Here is a 13,690-nt window from a genome sequence, read left to right on the forward strand (position 1 = left end):
ATGGTATTATGTGTCATCAAAAATGATAAACAAGATCATTTAACATACTATCATATGACCGGCAGTCCCCCATTGTCGGTGTATCTATATTTTTCCATTTGTAATGGATAATGGAGGGCAGTCCTACAAATGGACACGCACTATTCTACTAGTTGCCTAATTTAAAGTTAAACACGTTGTGGATTCAAACATTTGATGCTAAGTCTGTTAGAACGTTTAAAAAGTGCTCTAATAGAGAGCTCATTGGTAGTAGGAAGTGCAACGCATTAGAAATGTTGCATAATTTGAAGTTAAACACGTTTAGAACTTTAGATTAAGACATTCGATGTTAATAAGTGGAAAGCAAAAAATGTTGGAGGTGCGGGGAATCGAACCCCGTGCCTCTCGCATGCGAAGCGAGCGCTCTACCATATGAGCTACACCCCCTTTCTGTCAGACAATTGGTTCCCTTCCTAATAATTAACGATGTCAGGTCTGCCTCTGAATGTTAGGATGCGGAATTGCTAATATTCGGCAGTGTATGAATCGTCTTTCTTATAGTGAAATCATATTCCTCATATATGCATGTGGTCTGTGTCTGTTTTTTTATCCCACTCCGATCCATAAATGTACAAGTGTCTAAATCTGACATAACCTGACAAATCCATTATCTGAATCTTCTATCGTAGCTTCAGATCCAAAAGATAAATAAACGTAAATAGGATACAGTTGGAGCACTGTCCAACCAAATACACAATAGTTTCATCCCTACAACTATCCAACCAAATACACAACCCCTACATACCATTGATATAATCATTCTTTTAATTCCCGGCAATGCAAACACAAGCCCGGAATACAGTAGCCAAATAAGTAAGCCAAACTTAAGAATCAATAGTTGTACGATAAGAACAGTAGCATGATGTTTTCTCGTTCGAGCATCATCATCAGACAAGTAAAACGTCTCATGGGGCGACCACACCCGATATTTACAGCCATCTGAATCAAGTCAGCCCCCAATACAACACAAAAGGATGATAAACCACACCCTCACCTCGTCCCATTTTACATTCCCTTCACTTTCCCAAGAATCAAGGATCGACAGCCAGCGGCCAAAGCAATTAGCTCGCACCAAAAAAGGAAACAACACATTCCTCGAAGGCACCATTTCTTATTTCATGCCGCCTTGGTCAGTATAACATCTAATTCTACATTGTAGGTCTTCTTCGTGGCATTTGTACAGATCAGGCAAAAGCTCATGTCATCTTTTTTCGCTACAGGATGGTTACGTCTCATCGCTCCCAATTTATCTTACATTAACTTCGTGCCTCGTCCTTCATACGAGTATTATGTAGCATATCACCATAAGAGGCAACCTTCAGGAGAACACAACAAAACCAAAATCATATCATCGCAACTACCAAAAAAGAATCAAATACTGGACTATGAAGAGACCAATGCATTGAAGTTTTTTCTTAGAGCATTTCCTATTTGTTGGCAGGTTTCATGTCATTAATTATGAAGATGCATAGTAACAATATCTTCAAAACATGGTACAGATGTTACAGTTCTGCTATGTCAGAGCCTGGCACTAACTAACTTGGTGATATCTTGTAAAGACTCCTACAAACCACAAGTTTTCAGCTTACCACTCTATCTAGCTGAAGAAGTGAATTTAGTTGGCCTTCATTTACAGGTTCTGGCAAGGCACGCATCTGACCCATGACACCAGGCGTCTCACTCATTCTACAGTATAGATTTATATAAGTGAGCAAACTTCAACAAGGAGCAGATAGCCTATTGGCATAAATTGTACAAAATCATGCTCTGTCTTGAATCTCTACTTTAATGAATGAAACAAAGACTCCTCTGATGACAGAAGTAAATGACAGCAATGTCCTGAGCTAAAGATTATCATTACACAAGCGGTGTCATCACTCACTCGGTTTCTATTTACAGCTCCTTTGGTCTGATAGCTGACATGCAAGACCGTACACATTCTTATAAAGAAATGACTCGAACAAACTGAATTAAAGTAGATGGCAAAAACTCGAACATATAAATCCTACGCATATGTCATGTGAGTGCAATTAAAGTGACATACAGGAAATAAATGAAATACAAGAAAAATGCAACAGATAACAATGTCATACCTTTTCAAAATTGTTTGAATATTGTTATTCGTACGTAGAAAGAGATCCATGTTCTCCCCCAGCTATAGGAAATTTGGAATTTCAGATACAATTAGCACAGCTCAAGCTTTCATGTGTAGCTTTGAATTAATATGTGCTGCATGAAAATGTAATTTTTCATTTACATGTTCCATCTGTGGGTGGATGCCCCTAATAAAAAGTGCCCAATACCCATTCGGTAAAATATGCCCAGTGATAAGAGACAAAAGGTAAATCATGCAAACCTTGAAAGTTCCAATATTTGCAGAGATCTGATTGAGTAACTGGATATTTTCCTCCAGAAGATGCTGAGTTGCATTATCTAAAACGGGGACTGCTTGAGAACATTAACATATGAAATTTCTTAGGATAAAGAAAATGAAATAGGTCCATGAAATTACACAAGGAAAACATTGTCTAATAGTCATCAATTCATCATATCTAGGAAGAAGTATAACCACATTGCTATTATGTAGTGCAGCAAATCACACTAGCAGACCCGGGTAAACAAACTTAAGTCTACATTTAGTTCTTTAAACTCGTCAGCTTCCATATGCTCATTGGAAGTGACACTAAGCATTAAATTCCAAGTGAACTAGGTATCTATGGTTTGACCACAAAAAAGGGAAGGAATTATCTTCATGTAATTAACCACAACTGATAACCTCAAGAAATTACTCTTCCATCAACTTCAACCACAAAATAGGATTTTAGAGATGTCGGATAAAGCTTTGCGCGCATTTGAAGGGGGGAAACAACATTTGGCCATTACTGAAACATCATTAATGAAAATATTTGGGACCAACCTTCATTTGTAGCCAGGCTATTCTGACCTGGATGATGCATCGACGTCGAAAATGGGACTAAACTATTCGGAAGTGCCATCTGAAAATTAGCTAGTGAGGTAGAAGGAACCATTTTCTCCTGCAGCCATGTCCAGTGAACTTCATTATCAGAAAAATAAGATTAATACTACTGAGACACACTAGATTAATACTACTGAGACACACTAAAGGATTTGCGAAAGGTTCAAATCTATAATTACCAGATTAAGTATCTAAATGAACCAATCATTAAATACGAGACTACCTTCAAGTCCCTTATCCTTTTCCCAGCATAGAATTCATCAGGTTTCCTCCTCCTACTCTCCTTTCCCTGGAATGGAAATAGCACATCAACAAAATAGGCAAGGACCTCTCTCTCTCTCTTCTATCTGCTTGTACACAACTACTAGCTCTGTCCCATATTAATTGTCGCACAAATGGATGTATCTAGCCGTATTTCAGTGCTACATACATCTGTTTGAGCGACAATTAACATGGGACTGAGGAAGTACTTTGTTTGTATAATTTGGCAGCTAGTAAATCGGCAATTACACCCGCTCCACTTGATTTGCAACAGGGAAGGAGCACTTACAGCAGTCCACCGGCATCTTAGTGCGACGTCCCTGATGGTTTTAGTGGGCAGCATAGCAGCAATCTTGATGTATTTCATAATGGTGGGCTCACGAGCATACCTAGTGTTGCCATTAGCACAGTAAAGTCAAGCAGTGCCCGCGTGGTAGCAAAACATTGATGAGGAGGGATTGGAGCTGAACCTGGCGAGGCCCTCCTGGAATATGGAGAGCTCGTAGGGGGTCCAGTCGGAGGGTGAGCCGGTGACGAACTTGTAGTTGGGCGGCGCCCCCTGGAGCACGGGAGCGTTGGGGGAGGGGAGGAAGACGGGAGGAGCGGGGGCGGAGTCGGGATTGGATTGGAAGGAGAGCATGTTATGGTGGTGGTGATGGAGGTGGTGCAAGGAGGAGGCACCCTGGTGGAAGCCCATCCCCGTGCCCATGCTGGAATCGGAGGCCATCTCCTCGAACATCGGCGACGGCGAGAGCGGGAGGCAGAGCAAACCCTAGCTAGGATGCTAGGAAGGCCATGGCATTTCGTAGAGGTAATGCAGCCTTAGAGGGTAGGGAAGGCCTGCTCTGCGGGCAACGGTACCTATGGTTTGCGCGCACGAGGATACGATTCTGGAAATTCGCCGGCGAGCAGCAACCGGAGGCGGAGGCGAAGGCGGCGGAACGGACTTCAGATGAGACGAGGAGAACAGTCCTGCGGCTGCCTACGCTGCTAGGCTAGTATACACCCTTAGCTTCTTTTTTAAGCGTCTCCAACACTTCTTTTATAAGCAATTTTACGGGGTTTCCATAATACTTACTCCATTCGCTCCTAAATATGTGAAGCAAAATCTTAAAGATTTTAATAGGGACTACTACCTCCGTTCCGAAATACTCCTGTAAGTCTTTTAAGAGATTTCATCTAGAGACTATATACAAAGCAAAATGAATGAATTTATACTTTAAAATATGTCTATATACATCCACGTGTATTTCCCTAGTGAAACCTTTAGAAAGACTTATATTTAAAAACATAGGGAGTACATCGAAACCAAAATGAGTGAATCATTACTCTAAAATATGTCTATATACATCTGTATGTGGTCTTTTAGTAAAGATTTAAAAAATATATATTCAGTAATGGAGAGTATAATTTAATTTACAGGAAGTTGTGAGAGGTCTTTTCTCAATTCATGTAAACATCTTCCTCAAAATCTGGTCTTTTTCTTCTATTTTTTCACTAACAAGCATACAAATATCACATAATTCAAACATTTTATATCAGACATATATACTTGATAATCATTTCAAATCCACAGTTTATAAATTTGATTCAAAATTTAACTTCAAGCATAACAAATGGTCCAAATCATTTAAGTAGAAATACTAGGAGGAAGTTTATTGACTATGAAGCGACCACAAACGGTCATGCGGTTTTCGATCCGGGGATGCATTTCAAGAAATTTTTGAAGTCGTCCTTCACCCCTTTGTAGTTGAATAGATGATGTATAAAAAAATCTCCTCATTCTCATAATGATAGTTCGTCCTCTATAATCATGTTATGCAAGATCACCCCACGCGGTCATGATCCTTTTGTTGTCAGAATCGTGCAAGACCACGAACATGGCAAAGCGAGCTTATAGAACCCCAAATGTTTGTTCAACATCCTTCACACATGCTTCTTGATGCCTAGTAAAATGAACATTATTCTTAACTTAAGGGTTTGATATTGTCTTCATAAAAGTAGACCATGCTATATGTCATCAACAAGATAGTAGCTCATTTTATATTGACGTCAATTGATTTCGAAATTCACTAGTGGTGTCCCTCCAACAAAATACCTTGCCAACCGATGAGACATTTTACAAAACACTCATGTCGTTGTTAGATCCTAGCAATCCAAAATATGACTACCAAAACCAAAGGTAATTTGATGCCACAACTTCTATAATTATGATCGTATCTTTATCTTTTCCTTTGAATTTTCCATGCAATGTTGCAGGACAATTCTTTTACTTTCAATGCATGCAATCAATGATTCCAGCATACCAGAAAAGCCCTTTGATGCACCTATATGAAATCTTGGAGTGTCCTCTTTATTGCGAGCCCGAAGATATTCTTCTCTGAAAATGATAGACTTCACACGCAAAAAAAACAAATTCTTAATGCAAGTGCTTTCTCTCATTCCAATCCATTCATCAATAGAATTAGTTGGACAACCATATGCAAGCGTGCCCACCACCTATATACTGTGACCTTGTTGACTACTTCTATACTGTGACCTTGTTGACTACTTGTATTCCTTCTTTGCACAAAGTACAAGCAATGGTCTTCGATGACATGAACAATGCAGAAGTTTGATTTAGAACCTTCTCCTAGAAGTTTTAAAACCATACATCGGTTCTCCAAAATAGTCATCCATTAGCTTGTTATGACCGGCTTGATTATTCCGGCGGAGTACAAAATGCCAAGGCATTGAACCTACCCACTTCGGTTTCTTGTTTGCCATCATGCATGTATACAAAGCGATCATCATTCAAGTTCTTCATCCTCATCAGGGATGAGTCCTTCAAAAATTACTCAACTAGAGAGTTCAGCTGCAATGCAAGCAATGGCTTACAATGTGAGCACACACAATCTGAATTCGACTTCTTTGGCACGTCATGAAAATGGGTGAAGAAATTTATTGAATAACTTCGGGATGAAATTGAGCCAAGACGCATCCGACCATCGGGTGTGGTTCATGAGCGACTTGACCGGGTGGGCAAGGAGTGCCTGTGGGGAGGATGCCGACGGAGGAAGACGGATGGAGGATGGGCGCCTCATCAGGGCATCGGTCGTCTTGTTCAAGGGGTGGCAACAGGTCCATGAAAATCTCGTTCAGGATCCCGTGTGCATGGGTCTCCTCACCCATGTGCCCACGGTGTCGAGTTGAAAATTTACTAGACACCCTCACGCACATGGGTTGTAGGATTTTCTGCTCGCCTAATCATGTGCACACGAGCCCACCAATGGGACAATCAATTTGATGGGTTGAGGTATAAAACCTCCTCCTTCCACATCCAGCCAAAAATTTGTCTTAGGTTATTCACCCTTCCAAACCCCCCAATAGCCCAAATACTCTCAATACATTTGCTCAAACTCCACCATATTTTGAGATTGGAAGAGGAAGACCCAATCTACATTTCTATAATATCAATTTGTGATTCCTCCTCAATTTCATCACAAATACTTGTTACTCTTGGAGTTTGGGTCTACTAGGCGATAGGAGTTAAGGCCTGAAAGATTCCTTGCTTCTGGTGTGCTCCGGGAGTTTGTCGAAGTTTTGTGGCCGCCTTTAAGACCAACCGGGGTGATTTGAGACTCGTACGGTGGGGTGACTTGAAGAAAGAATAAGGTGAGCCACTTGGTGTTCTGGAGCTTTGACATCAACTCTGCACCCAGACCCCAACCCCCACGACCCCCCCCCCCCCCCCCACACACCAAGAGTTTGAACTTCGAGATACATCCGCATCCTTGACTCACTCGTGGTTTATCCATTTCAGTTCATTTACTTGCTTTGTTTGCTTACTGCCTTGCTAATTAACTTTTGACTTGCTTACCGTTTGTATTGGCTTGCTTGCCATAAAGTTGTTCTCACCGTAGATTGCATATCTAGAGAACTTGCTTTATCCGCTTTGCCCTTAAAAAATAGAAATTATAAACTAAAAGATTCCAGTCTCATATTCATCCCCACTTCACCCCCTTCTAGTCGAACTCTTGATCCTTTCCAACCATGAGATGAAGCACTAACTTTCCCAAATAGTTGTTACAAACGAAGATTAAAGTGCCACTCTGGGTTTGGAAAATCTGATAAATGATGATTGGAACGAGACTCTACATGTTTGAACCACAAACACCATTCATGAACCATATGTGACGTTCAAGCAAATCAGATGATGCAAATGAGAGTCTGCGCTTTTGAACCATGAAACGAATAATCGAAACACGACATACATGAAATATACTTACGTCCAACTCCAAGCAAACCAACTTACCAAAAGAGAAGTTGATCAACTAACTTAAAAAGAAGTCATGACAAACGATGATCAAAACGGGACTACACGTTTTCAAATCTCAAGAGGCTTGTTTTCCACTTGGGGTGGTGCATAGGGTCTGCGGTTAAGGCACCTGCCTTTGTGTGCATGACATGTGAGCCTAAATGTCACTGACCCAAAGGCAGGTGTCGTCTGAAGCTGCCTACGGTGGATAGGATATGCTGAAAAGGGAGGGGAACTCATCTCATAATCTCTTGTTTCCTACTGTATGGACACTTTTAGATTCAGTTACATGTCAATGTTGTCACAAGAAAAGGACTGCACTGGAAGCAAGGCAGTAGTACAAAAATTGATGTAAACAAACGCAAGTGATCAGGAGGGTATGAGTTTCGCTTGCTCGAAAAGCAAAACAGCACAGGCATCTCTGTTTCTTTCTTTAATGGAAGATTTGAACGTACAAATAGCCGCATCGTCGAGATGCAAAGGCCAGGGTATATCCTCCTTTTCAAAAAAAAAAAAAAAACAAATAGCCGCAAATGCAAGAAATGTCTCCTTCGACACGGTGTGCTTCTGTCAAAACAAAAAGGGGGAGAGCAATGGTACAAGTTAAGCACCTCGACCACTCAAGGCTCAACTCCCTTCGTATTGCAACTTTGATTCCAGGACAGAGATGTTATCAACGTCTCCTCCTTCCGAGCCAACCGACTGCATGAGATTCTCAGTAGACAGGGTCAGCCGCCGCCTTCTTTCCTCCCCCCTGACACTGATGTGGGAGCAAAAGGATCGTATATCGGATTTGGGCCACCTGGATTGCCACCTTGCCCGTTTGCATTAGGAAATGGATTCTGCTGTGGTGGCAAGAAATGAAACGGCATTCTGTTTGATGGATTTGCTGGAGGGAATGGTCGAAACCCGTTATGTGATTCATGAGCAGGTGGATTCCCACGGAAGGTTCCGTGGAAGTGTGGAGGTGGAGCATGCATCCGAGCCTGACTCATATGACTTCCATCTGGAGGCCTTTGGAAACCTTGAACTGGGGAAATGGGGCCATGATTGGCAGGACGGAACGGCGATGCTTGGGGTAAACCAAATGGAGAGTTAGCTTGAGCTCCCATTTGGCCCGCTGAAGCTGTATGTTCAGCCGAAGGTGGCACGTGAGGCCTAAAGGTAAAATCACCTGTGGCTGGACGTGGAGGTCTGAAAGCAGCTATTGATGTCTGATTGTAGCCTGTGTTTGCTGAACTTGAGAAAGACAACCCGTGCATACCAGCAGGTGGGCGCGATGAAGGTGCCACTTGTGCATTGCCAGGTGTTGGTCCAGCTTGAGGGAAAGGTGAAAGTGTGCCTCTCATTTGAGGAGGTGTTGACATGGGAGGACGCATTTGCATCGATGGTGGGTAAGTTTGCGGCGGTGGCGCCCCAACAGGAGATGATAGTACTTGCACCAACGTGGGACCATGAGATGAAACTGAAGGAAAAGACTGGGGGCCACCAGGAGGCCTGGAATGTAATGTTGCTGGAGGAGTGAAGTTTGCTCTTGGAGGATTCTGAGTTCCATAGCTGGTGGACATATTTGACTGAGAAGGTGCCGATAGAACTGGTGAGACAGAAATAGGGGGTCTCATTGGCATAAAACTCGGTGCACCTTGTGAAGGTCTCTGGGATTGTGCCATAGCAGGGGAGAAAGTTGGCCATCCTCCAGACGCATGGGGTGTTTGAAGGGGTCTAACAGGCAGTTGGGCCGCAGAAGATGGCAATGGTTGTGTGTTGTAAGCATTTCCAGCTGGTTGACCAAAAGATGGTTCAATAGAGGGGTTGGCTTGGAACTGCTGTGAAGATTGTTGATTGTTTGGCATTGATGGCTGAAATCCATGAAAAGGCGGTGTGTTTCTTGGCATAAAATTCATGTGAGGAGGTTGTCCTGTATATGGTGGCATGCTGAAAGAACCAACAGGAGGTTGCAGCTGCAATGAATTGTTGGGTAATGGGCTCGGTGTAGGCCCTGAGGAAGGAATTGATGGAGCACTGGTTTGAGAAATGGAAAGCCAATGAGAACTGTGTGATTGGTACTGAAATAAGCCAGGCTGAGAAGTGGTGCTCTGCCCCTGTTGCATATCAGCTGGGTTTACACCACTAGAGGTAACTGCCGAAGAAACAACAGCTGTTTCTGAAGTATCTGTTGAATTTACCTGACAACGTTGAAATGATTTGGTGGTCAATTGAAAGCATATTACAAGTAGAAATATAAGACCAAGCTTCTGAACTTACTGAGACAGGAGTAAGAAGCATCTCAATCAACGCAACTGCAGCATCAACTTTGTCATAAGAGTCAGCTGACACATGTATGTATATGTCCTCATAAGCAGCTTGTGCTTCATGTACATCTGGCTGGCGAACCTCAGCCTGAGCATGAATAACAAATTTAGGTTTTCAGTCGTTGTAGGTGTATTGAAATCGCTATCAGAATTATTTGCTAATAAAAAGTGAATAATCAAGGAAAACATGTGCTTAGAACTTGAGCATCAAAGTTATCACGGTCCAGGTAAAACTTAAACAGAAAGTATGCCTAAAGATCTGCCATGGAAACGATCCTAACTAACATTTTCGATTAGGCGATACAACAAAGAACGAGAGCAAAAAATTAACAAAGGCCCAACATTTTTGTTTTGTTTCACCTCAATACAGTTTACTAGATCTACGCTCAAAGGATTGCATGTCCAACTGAATACTTCGCATTAAAGATTTTAATGTATACGAAACAGCACCAAATACAAAGCTATACCAAAGCACAAACAACACATTTAAGAAGTTTGAAACAAGTCATAATAGTTTCTCCATCATTGTACAGTACGAGGGTATGACATACTGCTCTCACTCACATGGAGAACAGAAATATAATAAGTTAAAAGGAATCAAGGAAACAAGTTTACCTTTTCACCACTGCCTTTCTTAGTCCCGTAAACTCGTATTTTAGCTCCAGTTTCCTGGCATATGATAAATGATGTAACAGTACACTCTAAGAAATAATAGTATTCTCGTGGATGTTTCAACCAATTAAAATGAAGGTTTCCAAGAATAACCCATTAATACCTCCTGTAGCCGCTTCTGGGTGTTTCTCTCAGGTCCTATAAGAACCCCAATGATGTTTTGTCCTGGATGTGCTTCTGTCTACAATAGCCAATAGCACAAGGTAAATGCAATACATTTTATACAGAGAGAAGGCAGTCTCAAATTTGTTATCCACACAGATTTAGATTTTATTTAAGAAGATATTGTTAATCTAGGAGATGGCACTACAAAGCTGACATGAGAACCTTCAGATATGAATGGAAGATGGACACCACTACAAACAAGTGAAACAACTACTGGTACAAGTGCAAACTGAAAACTGATCAATAAGCATTAAACAGCAGTGCATTTACGTACAGGAAGAGGGATTTTTGTCTCCTTAAGTAATGGCTTGTAATCATCAGGAGCCTTGTATGCTGGATTTAGTTGGAGTATTTCTCCTACAATGAATACACAGTCAAGTTAATAACACACTTCTTTAAGACATAATACAACAAAGCATGATTAACAGTCTAATACAGAGGCATTCAGTCCCTGCATAATTAATATGCTTAAGCAATATTGAACATGGTATGCCCCCTTGATGAAGCAACCTTCCATCAGAGACAGGATGCACTGACACAGCAGTAGTTCTTTATTCAGAAAAATATGAAGTGAAAGACACACAGTAAGAGAAGAATTTCTCTCACCAATAATTTCTCGTTTTTCAAGCTCCAAGAGTTTAATCTTCCCCTGCCGCGAAAGGAAAAAAGGAAGACGTTATCAAAAGAGAATTTACAATCGTTTTGACATAACCATAACCATCAATCAGCATGCTTTCAAAAGCATATCAAATGACATCATAATTTGATTGTATAACTCATTTCCTCTATAAAGCATGCACCTGAGGTTACTAGTTACGAAAATACATACTAAAGGACTAGATCCAAATGTTGAGAACAATAGAAAGGGGGAAACACCATGGTGGTCACATAATGAATACCTCATTCTCTTTTGGATTTTCAGCACCATCAGAACTTGAACCCTTTGCCGTAAACAATGAGCCTTCGTTTCCTCCTATCACTAGAGCTCCAGATGCCAGCTCTTTTGTAATCTGCTCCACTCGAGTCTGCTCATGCACTATAATGAATTAATGACACCTGGCAATCAAAACTTCCTACATGAAAGAATCACAATAAAATGCTCTTTCTGTCTGGCCAGAGGAAGAGGAACTACCGCAACCATACTTGAACCTTGCCTGGAGAGAAATGTGAAATTACAGGCAACTCAATAGGATGTTTTACATGACTTTCTAGTCACACAAAAAGACACAAGGTGTCAAGATGATTGTATCGTTGCTAAAGTAACTAAATAAACGTATCCACATCATTGAGCGTATCTAAATGCAAATAACATACTGGTTCACACATTATGAGGAGAAACAGGTGTTTTAAGAATACATGATTGCAAGGCGTAGATCCTTATAACTGAATGCGATCTGGAACTATTTACAACACGTCTTAGCATACCCAAGAAGAAGAATGCACAACGCTGGGTTCTACTGTTAATGATTGGATGTAGAAATGCAACTATGAGTATGACACCTGCCTGAGTTTGCTAAAGATACACAGAAACATAGTTGCACAAACTCTTGCATGCTTAACAGTAAAGAAGTGTTCCAGTTGTCTGCATTGCAATATCAGAGGATTATACCGATGCAAAGTCCTATTTCCCATAGTCAAAAGCTCAATGTTACCCTTTCTGCATTGCTAATAGTATAGATATAATTTAGCAAATGGTATACAAATTAAAAGGTACTCTGAGAGTGTGCTACAAGTCCAACTAAGTACATGGATGGAAGGAGAGCACTAGATAATACTTGATGTCAAAACGGTTACTGTACCTGGTAAGCAAGAGCTTTGGCTTTCCTGACGGCAGGATCGGAGGTAAGATCAGGCCCCCACTTTGTGTTTCTTTTGAGAGGTTTAGGGTTCTCTTCCTTGGGGACAGTTGGTGCTTCAACCTTGCGGATAATCATTGAGCCTGGTATCTTATTTTTTGGTATGACGAATCCCGCTTTTGCCCCGAACATTGACAACTTGGGAGGCAAAGATGGTGACATGATAGGCTTTAATTGTCGGGCAGGAGAAGATTGTTCAAGTTTCGCCGCCATCTGGAATCGATCAATAAAGGAGAATTGAATCCTTGAAGCTACTGAACTTATTAAGACCGAAAGCTTGAAGCAGGGAAGTCGAGAGAGACGCAAAAGCCGGAATGACTCACCGTTTCCCCCTGCGCCGAGCCGGGGCGCCGCCGTCGGTGGCCGAGCAGAACCTAGGTATGCGGCGAGGGAGCTCGGCGGAGGTCAGGGACGCGGAGGAGGCAAGGGAAGCGCCGCGGAGGGCGGGAGCGCTACGGTGGGCGGAACGCGGCGCAGGGTGGACGAAGAGGGACGCGACGTAGGCCGGCCGCCGGCGCGTCGCGTGAACTGGGCTCAGCTCGCCTGCTCGGGTCCGGTCGACAGGTTGGGTGAGTTACGTTTTCTCCCCTGCCGAGCAACAAAAAACAGTTTTAGGGCATAAAAAAAAGCAGCTGCTACAAATATGCCGCCTTGATTTCTACCAGTCATAAGCCCCCCTCACTAGCAGTCCGATCGAAGGAGACCACATCGTCCCATCAAGTCCTGACACCGCCCCACTTAAGCAACAGCGCACCGACGCCCATCGCAGCATTTGGCTTGCTGCATTGAAACTTTATAAGAAAACAAAACAGACTAGCCCGACACCGCCCCACCTGAATCCCCGCGGATCGCGGGCGGTGACGCGACCGGCGACTCTGCCCTCCCCACCCACCCTCCCGCCTGCCACCCTCTGTCGTCGTTCCACCCTCACCCCCGCTCCACCGGCATATCTCGCTCGCCTGCAGCGAATCGCAGTACCAGAGCCATCGATGACTCCCTCCTCCCCACCCAGTATTTGGACCATCATGGCGCAACACATCTACACAGACATGGTTGCTTTAACTTTTGCTCGAAGCTCAGATGGATCCAACTACAGAAATCCAGTTGTGTT

General features: G+C 42.5%; 2 protein-coding genes and 1 non-coding gene across 5 annotated transcripts; all 3 read right to left on the minus strand.

The window, feature by feature from the left end:
• Positions 1-353: 353 nt before the first annotated feature.
• Positions 354-426, minus strand: TRNAA-CGC. The gene has a single exon. It is a non-coding gene; the product is annotated as a tRNA-Ala (tRNA).
• Positions 427-853: 427 nt separating this feature from the next.
• LOC123410737 lies at positions 854-4,294 on the minus strand. Of its 3 annotated transcripts, none has more exons than XM_045103680.1 (8): positions 3,748-4,294; positions 3,567-3,666; positions 3,240-3,305; positions 2,957-3,074; positions 2,396-2,472; positions 2,133-2,194; positions 1,629-1,725; positions 854-1,355 (listed from the first exon to the last, which is right to left on the minus strand). In XM_045103680.1, exons 1-8 carry the CDS (start codon positions 4,014-4,016, stop codon positions 1,296-1,298), a joined length of 849 nt encoding a protein of 282 aa, XP_044959615.1. In that variant the 5' UTR covers positions 4,017-4,294; the 3' UTR covers positions 854-1,295. The 3 variants fall into 3 exon arrangements, with proteins under 3 accessions (XP_044959615.1, XP_044959613.1, XP_044959614.1); XM_045103678.1 differs by having other exon boundaries at positions 2,396-2,487; XM_045103679.1 differs by having other exon boundaries at positions 2,396-2,484; positions 3,748-4,293.
• Positions 4,295-7,954: 3,660 nt separating this feature from the next.
• Positions 7,955-13,169, minus strand: LOC123407899 (extensin). Its single transcript, XM_045101141.1, has 9 exons — positions 12,903-13,169; positions 12,523-12,792; positions 11,623-11,748; positions 11,330-11,372; positions 10,998-11,080; positions 10,662-10,739; positions 10,502-10,555; positions 9,840-9,974; positions 7,955-9,760 (listed from the first exon to the last, which is right to left on the minus strand). Exons 2-9 carry the CDS (start codon positions 12,790-12,792, stop codon positions 8,303-8,305), a joined length of 2,247 nt encoding a protein of 748 aa, XP_044957076.1. The 5' UTR covers positions 12,903-13,169; the 3' UTR covers positions 7,955-8,302.
• Positions 13,170-13,690: the final 521 nt, after the last annotated feature.

This window comes from Hordeum vulgare, chromosome 7H, assembly GCF_904849725.1.
Source record: "Hordeum vulgare subsp. vulgare chromosome 7H, MorexV3_pseudomolecules_assembly, whole genome shotgun sequence".
NCBI classification, from domain to species: domain Eukaryota; kingdom Viridiplantae; phylum Streptophyta; class Magnoliopsida; order Poales; family Poaceae; genus Hordeum; species Hordeum vulgare.